This window comes from Squalius cephalus, assembly GCF_949319135.1.
Source record: "Squalius cephalus genome assembly, chromosome: 21".
Taxonomy (NCBI): domain Eukaryota; kingdom Metazoa; phylum Chordata; class Actinopteri; order Cypriniformes; family Leuciscidae; genus Squalius; species Squalius cephalus.
The window spans coordinates 4258287-4277784 of NC_137142.1; the positions used below are offsets into that span (position 1 = coordinate 4258287).

General features: G+C 39.0%; 1 protein-coding gene across 1 annotated transcript in view; it reads left to right on the forward strand.

The window, feature by feature from the left end:
* The window catches only part of plpp4 (phospholipid phosphatase 4), a 116895-nt gene that overhangs the window by 63912 nt on the left and 33485 nt on the right, over positions 1 to 19498 (forward strand). Inside the window, exons 2-4 of the mRNA XM_079855112.1 lie at positions 6433 to 6541; positions 8072 to 8162; positions 17277 to 17340. Of these exons, the coding sequence (XP_079711238.1) occupies positions 6433 to 6541; positions 8072 to 8162; positions 17277 to 17340 (264 nt within the window). The remainder of the gene's footprint in view (positions 1 to 6432; positions 6542 to 8071; positions 8163 to 17276; positions 17341 to 19498) is intronic.

Below are 19498 nucleotides of genomic sequence, written 5' to 3' on the forward strand. Positions count from 1 at the left end.
GTCTCTTTGAAGTCTGTTTGAGGTCTGTTTGAGGTCTCTGAGGTCAGTTTGAGGTCTCTTTGAGGTCTGTTGAGGTCTCTTTGAGGTCTCTTTGGGGTCTGTTTGAGGTCTCTTTGAGGTCTGTTTGAAGTCTGTTTAAGGTCTCTTTGAAGTCTGTTTGAGGTCTGTTTGAGGTCTCTGAGGTCAGTTTGAGGTCTCTTTGAGGTCTGTTGAGGTCTCTTTGAGGTCTCTTTGGGGTCTGTTTGAGGTCTCTTTGAGGTCTGTTTGAAGTCTGTTTAAGGTCTCTTTGAAGTCTGTTTGAGGTCTGTTTGAGGTCTCTGAGGTCAGTTTAAGGTCTCTTTGAGGTCTGTTGAGGTCTCTTTGAGGTCAGATTGAAGTCTGTTTAAGGTCTCTTTGAAGTCTCTTTGAGGTCTGTTTGAGGTCTCTGAGGTCAGTTTGAGGTCTCTTTGAGGTCTGTTGAGGTCTCTTTGAGGTCTCTTTGGGGTCTGTTTGAGGTCTCTTTGAGGTCTGTTTGAAGTCTGTTTAAGGTCTCTTTGAAGTCTCTTTGAGGTCTGTTTGAGGTCTCTGAGGTCAGTTTGAGGTCTCTTTGAGGTCTGTTGAGGTCTCTTTGAGGTCTCTTTGGGGTCTGTTTGAGGTCTCTTTGAGGTCTGTTTGAAGTCTGTTTAAGGTCTCTTTGAAGTCTGTTTGAGGTCTGTTTGAGGTCTCTGAGGTCAGTTTAAGGTCTCTTTGAGGTCTGTTGAGGTCTCTTTGAGGTCAGATTGAAGTCTGTTTAAGGTCTCTTTGAAGTCTCTTTGAGGTCTGTTTGAGGTCTCTGAGGTCAGTTTAAGGTCTCTTTGAGGTCTGTTTAAGGTCTCTTTGAAGTCTCTTTGAGGTCTGTTTGAGGTCTCTGAGGTCAGTTTGAGGTCTCTTTGAGGTCTGTTTGCTCCTCAGGTGGTTTGTTTGTTTTGGCATGACAGGCTGTTGAGAAACAGTCTGAACACCTTGTAGGACTTATGCTATTCAAGGCATGAATCCAACAGAGTTCTTATACTGATTTGTGTTTGTTTGTGTGTTTTCGATCGCCCCCCGCTCAACAGACATGTTTTATGTGATCTGCTGAGCGTCCTGGCAGTATGTCTCTGTGGCAGCGTGTCAGGAAGCCAATGTGAGACAGCAGAGATAGAGCAAGACAGCGAGAGACGGGGAGAGAGGGATTCCCACCCTCCTACACATCCGTCTGTCTCAGTGTATCACAGTGCTCAAAATTGGCAGTTATTATTACAGAAAAGCTATATTTATATGCACAAGTGCTTAAAAACAGTCAAACAGAATAATTGTATAAACAATATCCTGTAGCCAGTCCAAGAAGTCTAGAATCTCTAATGCATGCTGTAGAGAAAAAGCATTGTTTTTCCCAATGTGAATGCCCAGTATTTAAAGGTGAAATTAGTCATTTCTGTGCCACTTTATGTACCAAATGGATTTGCAAAATTATGGCCCTTTCCTCTCTGTCCCCATTTACTGTACCATTGCTCAGACAAATAGATTGTCCCTCCCTAAACTCACGCCATTGGTTAAGCCAGAGGTTGACAAGTCGGTTGTTCAAAAATGTTCAATGTTTAAGAATGTCACAGAAACACAGTCAGCATTTTTATATGCACACCAGCATGATGGTTATAGAGAGAAATCTGCATGCACGTTTGCATTCACTGTGTTTGAGACATACCCTCAAAGCTTGTATGCATTATACACAACCCATTTCACACTGTCCAAACTCAAGTTCACTTATCATGCTCTCATCATCCGGCTTCCCGATTATGAAGGATACTCTGTGAACATGCCAAATGGCTGAAAGAAAAAGTGCCCCAAAAACATTCTGTTTGGCTGAACAAACAATCTGACACTTTTTATAATACTGTTTAGAGAGACCAGGGCTGTGTCACGGTCTGGTGTGGTTTTGATCATCAGGCACGGTGAATATGATGAAATTTAAACAGTTCTTTATTAACAAACTAAAATAAATCAGAATACAGACACAGACAGAAGATTAAATCAACCAAACTTCACTCACACGACGAGAACCTTCAAATGAACAGAGAACAGAGGAACTTAAATACACAACGATAATGAAGTGCTGACAGGTGTGCTAGTTAATGAATGTCCATGACAACAGATTAAGTGAAACTAGAACAAAGGAAGCAGGTACTGAAGAGAAACAAACAAAGAGTCTATGAAAATGAAACTAAAGAGCATAATTGTGACAGGCTGTCACAGAGATCTCAAGACAGTTTTTTCAGTGATATTTTTAAAGGGAGTAGAATAATTTTTCTGCATACAACTGCATACAAATCATGGTTTTACTTTATTTTGATGTTCCCTTAACACATTCTGTTGATTATAAGTAGCTTAAGTAACGTTGCACTTGCATGTCTACTAACTCTCAGTAGAGTGTTAATAAAGTATTAATTGTTAGGGTAAGAATAAGTTGACATACAGTTGCAAAGTTACTTATCAGCAGAATGTTCAAAGGGGATCATCAAAATAAAGTGTTACCAAAACCATTTACAGCACCTTAATCATTAACATAGCTTGACATTTAGACTATGAGCCTGGGTATTCAGGTTTCCAAGTTTCACATTCATGCACCCTGTTAAACATAGCTTGTCTCGCACTTGCGCATCAGTCACACTTATACCTAGATGAATGTACCATTCAGCTTGTCCTGAAATGACTTTTTGGACCATATAGCAGTCAATTGGATATTCCTTTATTAATACGTTTTCTGCCACAGATTCCCTCAAACTGAAAGAAATACAGGGCATAACATTTTCTGTGGCTGTATAAGAATGTGAACATTTTTAGAGGCAAGCACTGTTTCATTTATAATTGGTTATTTGTTGCTAAATATTTGGCCAAGAGTCCCTAGTTCCACATTGTATAACTTTGGTTCTGCAATAAGGGATAGCCTCCCAAAAGTGTCTTTAAAGAGACAATACAAGGTAAATGCAGTTTGAAAAGCCCAAGAAACATACCTCAGCATTTTGTTGGTTGGAAATATCCTACCTAGTGAAGAGTTATGAGCCCTACCTTTCAACCCGCAAAAGAGCCATACTCTTTTCTGGTGACACTGTCACAGGAAATATATTCAGGCTGTTGTTGTCTAGAGGCTTCAAACGTGAAGAGATCAGAAAATGTTGGATTATTTTTTATTATTGTTTATTTATACATATTAACGATTTAAAGTGTATTTAATAACTCACATTACTTATTTTGGATTTGAAAAGGAAATTCTTTTTTGTTAAATAAAATCTTTCAAACACCATCTGCAGTATTCTAGCGAATTATTCACAAACTGAATTATGCAAAGCCAGAATCTGTGCTGAATTCAATTTGCACAGCAGAATTCCCAATCTTGTAAGTTGGTTGTGAGCACTAGGTTGTGGACGATGCAGCAGAGTACTTCATAATTTAACACTCTTAACTTGGACTGCACAGCAATCCAGACACCTGAATCATTTCTGGAATTATTTGATGAATATCTGCTGCCAGCACAAATAGAAAATGTACTCAAACATCTCTTTTAAATGAAATTCCATTTACTGCCGTTTTGAAAAGTTAAAAAAGTGAAAGTGACATGTGAAGGCCAATGGCAACCCATACTCGAATTTGTCCACTGCAATTAAACCATCCAAGTTAGTGCACACAATACTATATACATTAAACTTATCTAAGCTGTTCAACATTTGCATATTAGTCTGCCTAGACATTTCACTCACGGTAAATGTGTTCACATGTGCTATTAATGTAAAGTAGACTGACAAACACAAACAGCAATCTGCTTGAACACATAATGCATAAATAATGATGTCCTTGTTGACCATATAGTGCAAATATTCACAGTGAAGGGTGAAAAAAACTATATAATGGATATAATAACTGGTTGACCTTCTGGCTGCATAACATCCACCAAGCATTTTATGTACAGTACTTACACAAAAACCCTGCAAAAGTGTTGAGTATTTTTGTACCATTCCTTTAAAAAAACGTGTTTAGGTGCAAAAGTATTATTGGAATAATTAATCAGTCGTGCCAAAGCATCTCAATCACGTTGAATCAGGACTCTGACTGCGCCACTCAAGTGGTTTTTATTTTTTATTTTTCTGTTAAAGCATTTTTATTGTGGTTAATTTATTCCTGTGTTTTGGGTCACAGTCTTGTTGTATCACCCAACTGCTGAAAATTCTTGCAATGCGTCCTGAACAACTTGAAAAGGAATTTTTCTGTCAATGATAGCAAGCTGAGGCAACAAAGCATGACGGCTCTTCCACTATACTGCCTTTTTCTCCACACTTAGCATTTTGTGTTTTATTTCCAGACACATATGTCCAGAAAATGTCTTGCCAGTAGCAGTTGCTCTTTTTCACACTCAGGATGTGCAGCTATATATATATTTTTTTTTTTTGGAGATCATGTTTTCCTCCTTGATGTTCTCCCGTGAACATCATTCTTGCTCAGTGGTTTGCGTGTCATAGACATGTTAGCACATTCCATAGACATTCGGTCTTTAACCCACATGCTTCGTCCGAAATCGCACACTGTAAAGTAGGTACTACATTTGGCCAACAGTTAAAAAAGTATGTTCTATAGTATGAATGTGTGTAGCATGAATAAAATTAGAAAATTCCGCCATGTTGTCATTGTCATGTGACCTACAGCCTCAGTTGCGTTGCTTCACTTCCATTCTCAAATCCTCTCCTGTGGCTTTATGGGATAGTAAAGTGTCCAGTGGTTGCGAATCTCACCAGAAGTAGTAGGTCATCCAGGTCATTTTCGCCTACTGTCTTTATGTTCTTATATCGCAGAGCAGTTCTTGTGAATAGCAAACTCAAAATGTCCGAGTTTTTTTTAAATATAAATATAGTGCAGAGTGGCTCTGACAAACACCTCCAGTCTCGGCTCATTGCTTAAGGGTAGTTTAATTCTGACTCTAATTAGCTTTTAGACAAGTCATTAGCCTGTAGAATGACATATTTGTTCATGTTTTAACTGTACTGTACTGTACTGTACTGCATGACAGAATAATTAAACACAGTATCCAGTAACAAGTAATTCTGAATTAGTAATGCTGCCTGAGTAATATTTCTCTCTTCAGTGCTTCTGTTCTCCCTAGAGGATTATGGCTTCTCAGTTTCTATCTTGAAGCTAAAACAAAATAAAGCTAAGGAGAGAAAGCCCAGTCTGTCATCTTTTTCTGTGTGGCATTTGATATGAATAATTTCTGTTCACCTCATAATGCCTGTCACATCAGTTATTTACATATATTGTAATCTGAAATATATTGAAGCGCTCTTATCTAGTTTGAATGTGAAGGCAAAAAACCTTTAAAGGCTGAAAAATACATAATATTATTAATATTATTATTGCCCAGTGTGTGTATATATAGATATCCTGGAATAAAAGTTTAAACAAAGGCATATGTTAAACCTAAGACAGTTCCCAATGTCACAGTCAGCATATTTTCAGAGATACTGTACATTATAATCTCTTCAGAAATGAGTTTGTGGCTTACATGATTTGACTATTATCAAAATCCAGACAAATTATGGGCGAGACTGTCAGTATGTAGAAATCTTTTCAAAATGTTGTCCTCAAAGACAAATACCAACATAAGCTCAGACGAGTGCTAAACATTTTCTAAATATTCATACGTTTTATTTTGAATTAAGGGCCATTCACACACGATCCTCTCTTGCATTTCGCCTGCAGAACCAGTAACCAAAAAAATGACAAGAAAATATACAGTAAATAATTTTTTTTTAAAAAAACCTGTATCCTGTTCTATGGATAATGGTTTGGATTCTATACATGTACATTTATGCATTAGGCAGATGTTTTTATCCAAAGCAACTTGCATTGAATTTAAGGTGTACCTTTAATCAATCAGTGTATGCATTCCCTGGGAATATCCACCTTATTTTTCAGATTTCTAATTCATTAGCCACTATAGGTATAAGTGTAGTAAACTGCCTGCTACAAACCAGTGTGTTTATGGTTATGACCACAAATTAAAAGAATATGATAACAAATATCAGTTTGCAATATCAAGCAGCATAATGGACTGTTTTTGTGCAGCTAAAATACTGTAACTGGAAGTGGCTGACACTGAAAGCCAAGTGTGTCCACTCTTATGTTAAAAATAAAGTAAATAAGGCTTGGATGCTTTATCTTCCACTGTTGGTCCTTCCTGAAACCCACTCGACCATGCTAAACCACTCACCAAACACTTTATGTTGAACACACTTTATGTTGAAATGTGTACAGCAGGGTTCCTCAAATCCAAGCCTTAAACCCTGCTCAAACCCTGATCAAACTTTCCTGCAGGTCATTTTATAGTAAAGCTTTACAGTAAAACTGGAGGCAGTGTACGGTCTCATCCTCTTTTCTTCTGTCTAGGTTCACAGAGTTCCTGGAGCCTTTTGAAAGAGTTATCCAACCTGAAGAACTATGGCTTTACAAGAACCCTCTGGTGGAATCAGACCACATCCCGAAGAGAGTCATGTTTGTGAGTGCACATCATTCAGCACAAATATTATGGCAAATTTAATCATGCTTTCCAGTAAGGCTGGATTGCTTTAACTCGTCTGAACACATTTTAACATGATGCATGATTGTTCATTAAGTTTCCAGACTGCTGATATTACTGCTGAAGAGGGGCTTCGGAGACACACTATAGGCACATTTTCATTATTCCACACTGATTTCATAATAGTTTGATGGGTTCAATATGATATGAACACTGCTGAGGGTGTGCATGGCTTTATTTCCGTTTGCTAACAGTGTTTAGTGACTTGCACTCACATATTATTACAAAAAGCAATAATCATATTCATAAAAACATCCAATGCAGTCATTACACAAGTCGTGCTATTATCTCCAGGAGTCTGCCTATTTTCCTCAATGGTCTTATTCAATAACCACTTGTGTTGGTGTATTTTAATGGTGTGTTAAACCATTAAGTTATCAAATTCTTTATCGTTATCAAATTCTTTTCAATATCATTTGTCATACATTACAACACATAAAACAAAAGGAACTGTTTATATATTACAATGCCACAACAACAGATGTTTCCAACACACATTATTATAGAAAAGAGTCATGTGCAACTATCATACAGGAGACCCAAAATACATAATTATCTTTAACAAAGCAATAAATAAATGAAAAATTCAATTCAACAATAATCAACATTTTTCCAAATGGTTTAACTGAATATTTTAATTGAATATTTTCTTGGTTTAGAAAAGGGCATTTTGCAGAAAACTAGTGCCTTTAGTTCAACTATATTGTAAGATATATCTGTTTATAAACTATATCTGTAATATCAGTACTGTAGATAACTTACGGTAAAAGATGGCTCAGTAATAATAGAAATATAGAATATAGAATAGTAAATAGTAAAGAAGTCCAATAGTAATACAAAAAGGCAGTAACACATACCCCCTCAATTTGTCTAACAATAAAAAAAAAAGCATTTTAGTAAAAAGATAGGAAAATCTCTCTCTCTCTCTCTCTCTCTCTCTCTCTCTCTCTCTCTCTCTCTCTCTCTCTCTCTCTCTCTCTCTCTCTCTCTCTCTCTCTCTCTCTCTCTCTCTATATATATATATATATATATATATAAAATGCTCCAAAAATTAATATTCTTCCTTCTGATGAGAAGTGGGGAAATTTTCAGACTAAAGATATTTAAACTCATATATTACCCATATTCACAGATGTTTAATTTTTCATTGTAAAGGGCCACGAATCTGTGGATTTAACATTTACAGGCATGATCTCGCCCTTCTGTGGATTTTCTTTAAATCCAGAAATTTGAACAAAAACATCCAACAGTTTGAGCAGTTTTGTGTGGGAGGTGGAGGGTGTACACGGCACAAGCTTTTATAACCTCAAGATATAAAGACATTCATGAAGTGGCAAGAAAAAAACTTTGATTTCATCTAGCCTATTATATGCTTTTGGATAGAAAAATCATGTCGGCTTTGTGAAATAGGATGCAGCAAAGGGATATTGTGTTCATTTTTCTTTACAGGCAATTTCATTCCTCACCCCATTGGCTGTGATATTCGTGGTGAAGATTATACAGAGGACAGACAAGACAGAAATTAAAGAGGCTTGTTTAGGTGAGTACCCAAACCATGCCAAAGATATAGTCAACAAAGTCAATGACTAATGCACATCATTCAAATCTGTACAAAATGAATGTTTCTACCATTATTACTTAGGTAAACATGAAAAGTGACTTTTATACTGCGTGAGTGATTGTCTTTTCTTCCCTATTGTGACATATATCCGAGTGAAACCACTTCTGGAACAAGAAAAAATATAGGGTGAGACTTGATTTTGTCCGTGGGGAATTGATTGGATGTTTTTATGGTTGTGGCTTGCTATTGGTGGATCTCATGTGAGTGACAGGTTTCCCCGCCCTCGTGCCAGTAAGCATGTCATCAGATGTCACTGCAGGAAGGAGAGGAAGTTATTTTGATAAACATTTCAAGGGCACATGAATTTAAGAAAAAAATGGTGATGTGCATGCATAAATCTATTCATCTATTAATAATAATTACTGCAGTATTCCATAAAAAATTATAATTGTCAATTTTGAATTCATGGTGACTTTAAGACAATATGCAGGCAAGATTATAAAACATTTTTTTAATCTCTAATCAATATTTCATGTACACAAAATTATTTATTTGGTGAGTTGCCATTACCCTGTAATACGATGTCCCTTACTTACGTTAATTATATTTACTCAAGTGGCAAGCCTCTTCTTTGCATCTTGGTCCTGGATAACTCTGTTGGGTTGGGGTTACTATTGTGACAAAAGATTGGCGGTACATTCTTCCTTAGTTAATGAATATTCATAGTGAACCAACTCTGTTTCCCCAGCCTGTCATCAGCAATTCCTCATTTTGTTGAGAATGAATATTAGATTAGTTTGCTCCTTTTAAAACAAGGGACAGGAGTTTTATGGAAGGCATTTCCTAACATTGTACAATAATCACACTACTTACATGATAATAGTCATATCATGCGAAATTTTTTCTTCATATGGTAAAAACTTAATGTACAGTACTATCAGGGCCGCATTAAGAGCTCACTGGTCCCCGGGGCTATGAGTTACTGCAGATCCCCACCCCCCCCCCCCCCACCCCACCACTTTAGGTCACCAACTACAGAGAGAGAGAGCTAAATGTTATATCATTATACAAGTCATTTTATCTATCTATTATATACTTCACAGTCAAGTTATATTACTTTAATAAGATTTTTATCCTATCAAAATGTAATGCCACTAAAATTTCATAATTATTGTGACCAATTTCAATATCACAAAAAATAATAGTAGCTTAAGAAAAGAATCTCAAGCTTACTGATGACAAGAGTCACAAATAACAATAGAACAAAGGCACATAAGAAATCGACCTACTTGAAAAACTTAAAGCACTGAATAATATTATATTGTATAAAGTAATCAAATATACAATACATAGTTTTCACTATAAATTCAACATTCATTCTTATTTATTTTACAAAAGTGATTCAGTCAAGGGCAGTAAATTAAACATTAATCATTTCTTTCTGATGTTTGATTAACATTATTGACACAAATGGCGACAGCAGCTTTATTAGCAGCTTCTGTCACTTTAAGACCTCAGGGTCTGAACTCAAGTGCCCTGTGCAAAACCGTCTCAAGTTCACCATGGTCTCAAAACGAGCATTTACAAAATGAATTCTCTCCCGCTGCTTACTGTGCCTGAGCAGTTTAAAATAATTTGTATCTAAACCACAATGCTTAAAAACGCGTTTAAATTATAAACTTACATCATGATGGCGCAGCAAAATTGACATAGCCTATTTCTACCGGATATATTATCGCCAGCCCTTTAGGCGAATATAGAGTTTGATCAAACGCAAAAAGCAATATCATACATCCATCAAGTTAATAATCAAACTTACCGAAAATTGGTGGGGTCGATGATGACGCTGTGTCTTTATATGCTCTAATATATATTATAGGCCTATATTAACGTCGGTGGACTTGAACTTGAAAAACGGTATTGTTTAAATTACTTAGGCTAAATGACAATATTTGAAAGTCATATCAACAGTAAGCTGCTCTGAGCTCTCTCTTGTATGTCGACGCGCAGTCACTCAGTGTAACGTTAGTCTTTGCCCCGCGATGTATTTTCACTGCGTGAGTGAGAACATGATGTGCGTGACTCGTGAGAGCGGCCTGGCTTGTCACACAGTAACTAAACGAGACGGGTCTTTGCGAACAGTCACTATAATATTAATGATAATGATTCCATGATAATGCATGGAATATACGGCAAAGCGCCACTAAATAACAGGGCTAATTTGTGGGGGGCGTGGTAAGGCTTTGGCAATCAGATGGCTAGTAGTAGTCAATCTGCTCCACAGCCAAATCACGGGCCCCCTCCTTGCTTGGGCCCCGGGGCTTTAGCCCCGCCTAGCCCTATTGTTAATGCGGCCGTGAGCACTATGAAACTATAAGACTCAAAGCTTTCTCCCAAGCTGCAAAAATGGTTCTTAAACATGATGCCCACAATGCCTATTGGACAATCATAAACTCGATCTGCCCAGTCACAGTCAAATAATTTGATTATTGCATGTTCCACATGTAATCACTGTGCTTTTTTAGAAAGGCCTGTTTAAAGGTGCTCTAAGCGATGTTGGGTGACGTCACTTCTTGTTGACGTTCGAAGTATTGTCAAACAAAATGGAGGCTAGCTCGACCCCCCCCCCCCCTCCTCCTCATCCCGTCCCCTCCCCCTCAGGAATTTGTGCATTCCTTCTCCTTTTCCCTCTTCTTTGTTATTTGTTCATCGGAACGTCATCTCTTTGGTCGTGTGTCAGCCATATCAAAATTCTCAAGAATATAAAATTTTAACGTGTTGTTTTCTAGGATATCTCTCCTCTAGCTAACTTCCCTCTTCATGCTTCTCTCTCCTCCACTCCCCACACACCCCTTCATGTGCACGCGTCAATCACCCAAACACCCAAATCATTCTTGTCGGTTATTGGCTGGAACACTGTTTGTTATGTTTCGTGGTCCAGGCTGGGCCAGTTTGTTTTTGTTGCCGTTTGTGGAGCCTGGGCTGTCTACAGAGACCGCGTTTTTTACAGTGTGTTCAGGGGACAGGCAGCTAGCGGATAGTGAGGAGATGTTTGCTGTATTTGACAAAAAATGTTTCGGCCTGAAAAACGCATAACATCACTTAAAGAACCTTTAAATTGATTTCATACACTGTGCCCTGAATTCGGGAAACACACCATGCTTTTTTATCATGCCACAATTTCATAAAGAATCTAAAATGCAATGGTTACACATGCTCTCCCTTGTTGCCTTATTTGCTTGTTCAATTTGTTCCTCAAAACCGTGTTTCTGTGTTTGTTTAATCAACCATTTGTCTCCACGGTAATCCCACATTCTGCTGAGAGTATACAAAAATCAACACTATGGGACTTACATTACACATTTAACATTTAATGCTGTTTGCCTCAAGCCTCAACGAGCAGCCTGGGAATGCAAGGTTTTTTTTTTTTTGTGCAGGGCCAACACACTCGTTTCTACTCTACAGAATTTTATCCTTCGCACCCCAAAAAATTCACTCTTCAACCATTACCTACTTGAATCAGAGGATTCTGGTAAAGGGTTTGTTCCCACTAATGTGAAAAGTAATTTCAACCCAAATGAACTGAACTGCTCTTTTCCATACAATGAAAATAAACACATATTTACTGTAAGTCACAAACTATTGCACAAAAAAATACCAAAAGAGCACCATTAAAGCATATCATGAAAGCCTTTCCTTCACTGTAGGTCTCAAATTTCATTCAATCTTACTGAAATATCAGCTTCAACACACGTCCAACCTAGTTTGACGTCAGTGATGCCAGATGCCACTGTCTCCACATGTCTTGTGACTGAGTGTGGAAGTTTGAAATAACTTTTTGAATGTGATTTGAGAGCAAGATTTTTAATGAATAAAACTTAAATCTGTCTGCTTCTCACACAAAGCTATTGTATGAGTTCAGAAGACTTATGCAGCACAAAAGTCACGTGGATTACTTTTATTTAAGTTAATTCTGTAAAATCTAAAATGTTGCTAACATATTTTTTACGGTAAATTTCTGGCAACCACAGCTGCCGTTTTTTACCGTGAATTTAACTGATTATTATATATATATATTTTTTACAGTGTATTATAATAATCTCGCATGCCTTCACATGTGATTATGGATATTACAGATACTTTATAGTCCAAACTGAACTGAGAATGTTGAATGTCGAATGAGTGAATGAAGTCAAAGCCATTAAAAGAAAGCTGTACAAATCTAATTTTCTACTAAGATGACTGTTTTAAATTGCACAATTACAAAAGAGCCAGGAGGACATAAAACTGATTTCATTATGGAAAGACAAACGGGACCACAATGTGATGTGAAGTGTTCAAAAAGACGGCATTACCCAGTATGGGTGAGAGAAGTAATGACAATGAACATTTAGTCTCAAGTGGTAAAGTACTTGTGCTGAGGGTCATGCATCACGGCAAGTTATTTCTTCCCTCCAATTCAAATATGTCAGAGATTCTAATGAAGTGTCTTAGATGGTGTAGACCGTTCAAACTGGTGACAAAGGTGAATCAGAGTTAATGATGTTTCATTCGTAAAGGAGCTTTCACAACTTTCTAATCTTGACGTTGTTCCCCTCAAGCTTAAGCATTGAAAAAAAGGTTCAAAACAGTCCAACTAACTGTAACTGTTAACTAAAAGTAACATAACTTCTAGGTCAGTTAGTTAACTTAAGAACTGCAGTGTGTATACAGTAATTATAGGCACATTTTCTCTATGTTCATACACTAGAGTGTTGACAGCTATTCAGCTTGCACCAATTAGTAAATTCCTAAAAGAAACCTAATTTTATTTTGAGGAAAAATAGGAACTGTCTCCTACACCTCAGAAAGGTATTGTGGTTGTCCAATAGGTGTTTATGAAGGTGTTACATTAAACTTGTCAAGCAGTTTTTTGATTGCTTGAATAGAAATTATTCAACATTGCTGCCCTAATAGTTCAAAAAGACCCCATACAATCATAATTACAGTTTGCGGGCACTATCTTACACCCGGCGCAATGCAGCGCCAAGCGCGACACAAGTGTTTTTTGCTAGTTTCAGACCGACGCAGTTATCATTTTCACGTCCTGCGCCACGTTGTTTAAATAGCAAATGCATTTGCGCCCATTTGTGTGCCCATGGGCGTGCTAGTCTGACAACAAGGTGTGTTCTGATGCATTGTTGGTGCGTTGCTATTTTGAGGCAACAGAATAGACTGCGCCATTGACCAACTGAAACCTGGTCTAAAAGCAATATTTATTTTTTTTTGTTGTTATTTAAAGAGTGCGTTAGTAATGTGCGCCTATAGGCGGGTCCACAACGCGCGTACTCTCTGCTTACTAAACACACAGGGATGCACAGCAGCACACAAACATGCCAAATATTTAAAATAAAAGGATTACAATGTAAAAGATTTTTATTTTGTGCATAAAGATATGGTGGTATCCGGCTTGTCCCGTAGATGGTCTGCTAGCGCAATTTTTTTGCCGTTTGCAAAAAAATCCGTTTGCGCTCTGGAGACGCGTTCGGTCTGCTATCAAATTCCGTCATGTAAATAACGAATCCGCCATGGCGCGAGTGCAACTGGCATTTAAAGGGAATGGGAGATGAGACTCTGATTGGTTTATTGCACGTAAATCCCAAAACACACCCATTACTCATTAAGAGAATAGGGACAACCCTTTTGGACCATGCGCCTGGCGCGCCGAACATTTTTCCCAATTGTCATTGCATCGGGATAGAAAGAAATTTCAGAGACTTCTTAGCGGTGCTGCAATACATACACACATTTAAACAACTCAATCACATTCCATTTATAAACCTAGTGCAGCAGTTAAGACAAGAAAGTGCAAGTTAAAGGTTTCAAACACATATGATCGATCGTCACTGTCACGTACGAGTACTCGAGTAGCCTCGGCCACGTCTGCACCATGGCCCTAGAGGACCTGATTGCATGAGGAAGAACCAGAGTGGACAGTGTGTCATTTCTTGAAGCGTAAATAGGTCCACCTCCACCTGGCCAAACACCCTCCATATCTGCTCCACCCTGCCTCGACAAGATGTCTGCCCACAGGTTTTGGTGCCCAAGGATTTGAACTGCTCAGGGAGTGCAGCTTTCCCTAAGCCCACAGGGGGATCTGGTGCGCCAGTTTGAAAAGTGGGCACAACCTCAGCCCCCTCTGATGATTTATATACAATTCCACAGATGTGTTGTCTGTACGGACAAGCACATGATCATGTTGGTCTGGGAGGAAGTGTTTCCAAGCTAGAAAGACAGCCATCATCTCCAGGCAGTTTATGTGCCACGAAAGATGATGGTCCCTCCACAGACCCTGTGCTATACGCGACTACTCATGATCGCTCCCCAGCCTATGAGAGATGCATCTGTAGTAAGCATCATGCGATGACAAGGAGCTGCCAGCACAGGACCTCGGGACAAAAACCAAGGTTCTTTCCACATCGCCAAGGTACGAAGACAACTGCGGGTAATCTTGATCATGTGGATTGTGAGAAAAACCCCATGGTCTTGATCCACCACTGCAAGGATCTCACGTACAGCAGGCCAAAAGGCATCACGGTGGACACTGCTGCCATCAGACCCAACAGTTTCTGGAACTGTTTGACAGTGAGTGACTGGCCTAGCTTTAGCTTGTTTGAGGCTGTGAGGATCGAAACAGTACAAGCAGGGGACAGATGTGCTTGCATCGTCGTCAAATCCCACACCACACTTAGAAAAGTGGTCCTCTGTGCTGGATAAAGAACACTTTTCTTTGCATTCAGCCTTAACTCCAACATTTTCAAATGGGACGAGATCTAAATGCCGAACTGCCAGCTGCTCTGATTGAGCTAATATCAATTAATCATCGATATAATTTAATATGCAAATGCCCTGGAGTCACAGTGGAGCCAGAGCTGCATCCACACATTTTGTGTGGGGTGAAAGAACTAGACCAAAGTGAATAACCCAATATTGGTATGCTTTACCCCCGAAGGCAAACCTCAGGAATCCCCTGTGTTGTGGAAGGATGGATACCCCCACATCCTTCTTCAGAACGATAAAGTGTCGAATGTAGAACCTGGACTCTTGGGTGGAGGAACACGTTCTATGGCCCCCTTGTCCAAGAGAGTTACTACTTCTTGTTCCATTACCAGAGCCTGCTCGAGGCTAACCACTGAGGGAAGGACCCCGTTGAAATCGAGGTGGGCAAGAACCAAATTCACTGTACGCAATTCAGGATGCAACTCTCTCTTTCTACTGCACTCTAAACGAGGCTATCTCTTTGGTGGCCTGGAGAGACAAGTCTGTGGCCTGGCGCAAAACATTGACTGCATCCGGGCCCACCCCTCGCCTTTATCTAGGTCTCGAAACAGGTCAGCCTGGTACACCTACAAAAGCGACATGTTATGTAGACACGCACCGGCCTGACCTGCTGCAATGTAAGCCTTACCCACCAAAGCCGAAGTTGGGTCGGCTACATGGGTCGGTGGGTTGAGGGACAATGCCGTATTAGAAGACAGATAGTTCTTGAGCGTCTGTTCCACTTTAGGTAGCGCATCATACATCCAGTGGTTGAGGGCAGAGAAAAGGATGGTCCTGTCTCAAACCCTTCCACTAGATCCATTTGCGGTCCCCACGATCTGAGCCGCCGCTGTGCCTCGGCAACAGCTGGACCCGAACCATGAGGATGGCAAGCTTAGGTGCTCTCCTCGAGCAGACGCAGCAAGAGCCACTCACAATGAACACACTCCCAGACAAAAACCGCATTTAAACTGTTGTTTGTTCACCATAACTCCTTTCTAAATTATGTGATATAGTGCTTGAACAGACAACAATAAATAGACAAGGACAGTTCAACACAGAGCGCTTGCTGAAAGCACCGAAGCTGACATTGTTTGGTCCATGCGCTCTTTGTAGCCTCCTGGTCATGACGTCACCCCATCTGTGACGTCCCGCCATTCCATTGGACTTATTTCACATGTGCTTCAGGACACAATCATGCAGAGACGACCCCACAGCGTCTCTACTATGACGAGTTCCCTCAAAAGGGAAGTTGAAACATTTGTAAAAATTATGATTTTCCATTCCCACAGTTTCAGGGAGCATTTCCTATTTCAGAATCGAAAGTAAATGTCCAATGAGTTCCTTCACAAGCCACAGTTTGGGAAACCCTGATGTAATGTAATGTTTAATGCACTGTTTTTAAAACAATGTTTTTTTGATAATAAAAAAAAATAATATATTTATTTCTCTTTGTATCTTTATATCAATATGGTACAAGATTATTCTATTCAAATCAGTGTGATAAATGTATGGAAGCTTGTCTCCTAATTGCCACTGGATTAAAAAAAGGTAATTGGGATTTTTTATTTCCCAATTCTGAATTTTTTCGCAATTGCTCACAATTCTGAGAAAAGAAGATTTGCATGGTATCGCAATTGCTAGTTATAAAATACAATTCTGAAGGGATTATTTTTTATAACACACAATTGCGACCTTATATCACGCAATTCTGACTTTGCAATTGTGAGTTTATGTCATGCAATTCTGAGAAAAAGTCACAATTACCTTTTTTTTTTTATTCAGTGGCAGAAACAAGCTTCCATATTAAAAAGTTATGTCAAAAATAATAAAAAAGCATTCAGATTATGTCATCTAAAATGTGTGATGTAATAGATTGTTACAAATTATAATTATTGCTATGTAATTTTAAATCAGTACAATTTGTGAGTAATCTACCCTTCATTGGTTGGAGTGAGGGTGGTTAATGAACAGGACAATTATCTGTGTACTGTGCTAGACTAACTGGGACTTGTCACAGCACTTACATATTGTTACATATATTTTGTTGGTTTAACTGCTTTTATTATTCTTATTTGTAAGTTGGTTTGGACAAAAGCATCTGCTAAATGGTTAAATGTAAATGTAAATCTAGTATTTAACAGGCATCAATCATGAAGACAACTGTTGCTGTTTAGGACATAATATAGTTTATTGTTTAAGGCTGATGTCAGATTAGAAAGGTCACTTAACTGTGAATGCTGTTTAACAGAGTCATTATTAATCTGCCTGTCTCTTGTTTTCTCTATTTTGCAGCGGTATCTCTCGCACTAGCTTTGAACGGCGTCTTCACAAATACCATCAAGTTGATAGTTGGCAGGTAATGTAAAAACATGATTTCTGTATCATTTCCATAATAATTTTATACCACTTTAAAGGATTGTTCCGGGGTGATTAAAAACTGGAATCACTGAAAGGATTTTAGACTCATCTTTAAGGATTCTTTACAACAACAACAACAACAAAATGACAGCTACAGTAAGGCACTTACAATGGAAGTAAACAAGGCCAGGTGATACATTTTAAAATACACACTGGAGGGGTGAACAAAGACAGACACAGGGGTGCAGAATGCAAGCAAATGTTGAATAGATTGGCACAGTTATAAAACAATGGTGGACTTCTCATGTTTCATATCATAGGTTCTTTCAGTGCTGTCAGTAGCTGATGCTATGTGGAACACCCTTCAGTTATTATGATTGTCTAGAATCACAGCAATTTACTGGCTGATGGTGCTCGAGGCACACGTCACCTGTATCTCAAAAGGACATACTCGCGACATCACTCCTCAGATTTCTTTTCTTCAGGAAGAGGTTGATCTGACCTGTGTAGTGAGTCGTTATCTTCCTATTCTCACATTAGAGAATAATTTTCAGACAACCTTCTTTGAGCGTTTCATTACAAATGATGACACATATGATGTGTGTGTGAAGTACTTGCTCAAGCAGCACTCAACGGCCTATCTGATTGTCAACTCACCTTCTTTCTGAGGAAAGAAGTACATTCTGTGACTTCTGCTCAATGTATCTTGCTGGGTTCTACAAACTATACAACACGGTTAAACCAATTTCGACGTGATTTGTCTCGCTTAAACAGAGTGCTTTCCACGACTGTTGTCCAGTACTAATGGAAAACTCCAGTACTCAGGCAGGAAATACTTTCTCTTTTGGAGAAAGGAACCATAGAGGAAGTGCATCCTTCCCAGGTAGAGTCTGACTTTTACAGCTGATATTTTCTTAATTCTGCTGGGCCAGCTCCAAATGAAACTGTTTCAGTGGTGGATCAATGATTCTCAATGGTAACCCCAAGTTGGCATTCTCACCACAGAGTTATTCGAGTTACTTGCAAGGGATTTTGTACTCTATTACTTTGAACACAACCCTGGTTTTTGACACAGGATGTCTGGCTAGGTGCAGTCTGTGATCAAGATGGATGCCTCTTTGGTAGGCTGGGACATGGTCTATCAAGTCCGTCCGGCCTACTGAGTCTGAGAGGGCGCCCATCTCTGTTTGTGGTTTTTCTGACATTGAAAAAAATCCTTCTGGACTGTCGGACTGCCCTGCGTTGATCAGAATGGACAACATGCCAGTGACCTCTTATCTGAATCAGCAAGGGGGAATGCATTCTCACTCCCTGTAAAAGTTCACAAGGCACGTTCTACTCTGGGCATAGAACAAGTTTTTGTCTGTCAGGGGGGTTCATGTTCCAGATCGGCTGAAGCTGGGAGCAGACTTGGGGCGTGTGTCCACCAAAGCATTTTTTCCTAAGGCCAGAATATTTTTTTAATTGATTTCAATGCCTGGCAGGACAAATACCACAGTGACCAATTGTCACATCCTGATTGCAAATGGAACAAAATCATCCAAAAGCAGAGCAAGTACTTAACAAGACAGTCTTAATTTTTATAATCAGAAGCAAACTATCTGCAAAATCAGATACTAGTACAGGCCAATTCACACTGCACTGACCAACAGTGAAAACAAGCTCTGACAGACGCGAATAGACTCCGTCAGGGGTAACACACTGATCTGACAAAACCTGACAAAACTATTTAAGGCACAGTTTGAGGACCATAAGTGGAGGTTACACCCTAAGTGTGAGTAAGTAAGCAGAGGTTTGATAAGGCAAAGGTGTATCTGTTTGACCTTTTGTTTCTGGCCTCTGTATGGAGCACTCTGATTGGTTCTGGCCTTTCTTATGAGATAACTGAAACCATTTTGAATACTAGACCTTCCTCTATGAAGCGTCTTTATTCTTATAAGTCACGGCTCTTTGTGTTGTGGTGCAGGGAGTGGGAGTTGGACCCAGTCCACTGCCCTATTGGTTTAGTGAAAACTTTCTTTGGTTTCCCACTTTATGTGTGGAGTCAGCTAAGGCCTACACATATTCCTTAATGGGATTTGCCCGTGGTCCTGCAGGGATTGACGGACTCTCAGTAATAACTGTTGAAGTCAGCCTCATGGAGTGTTCTTGAAATA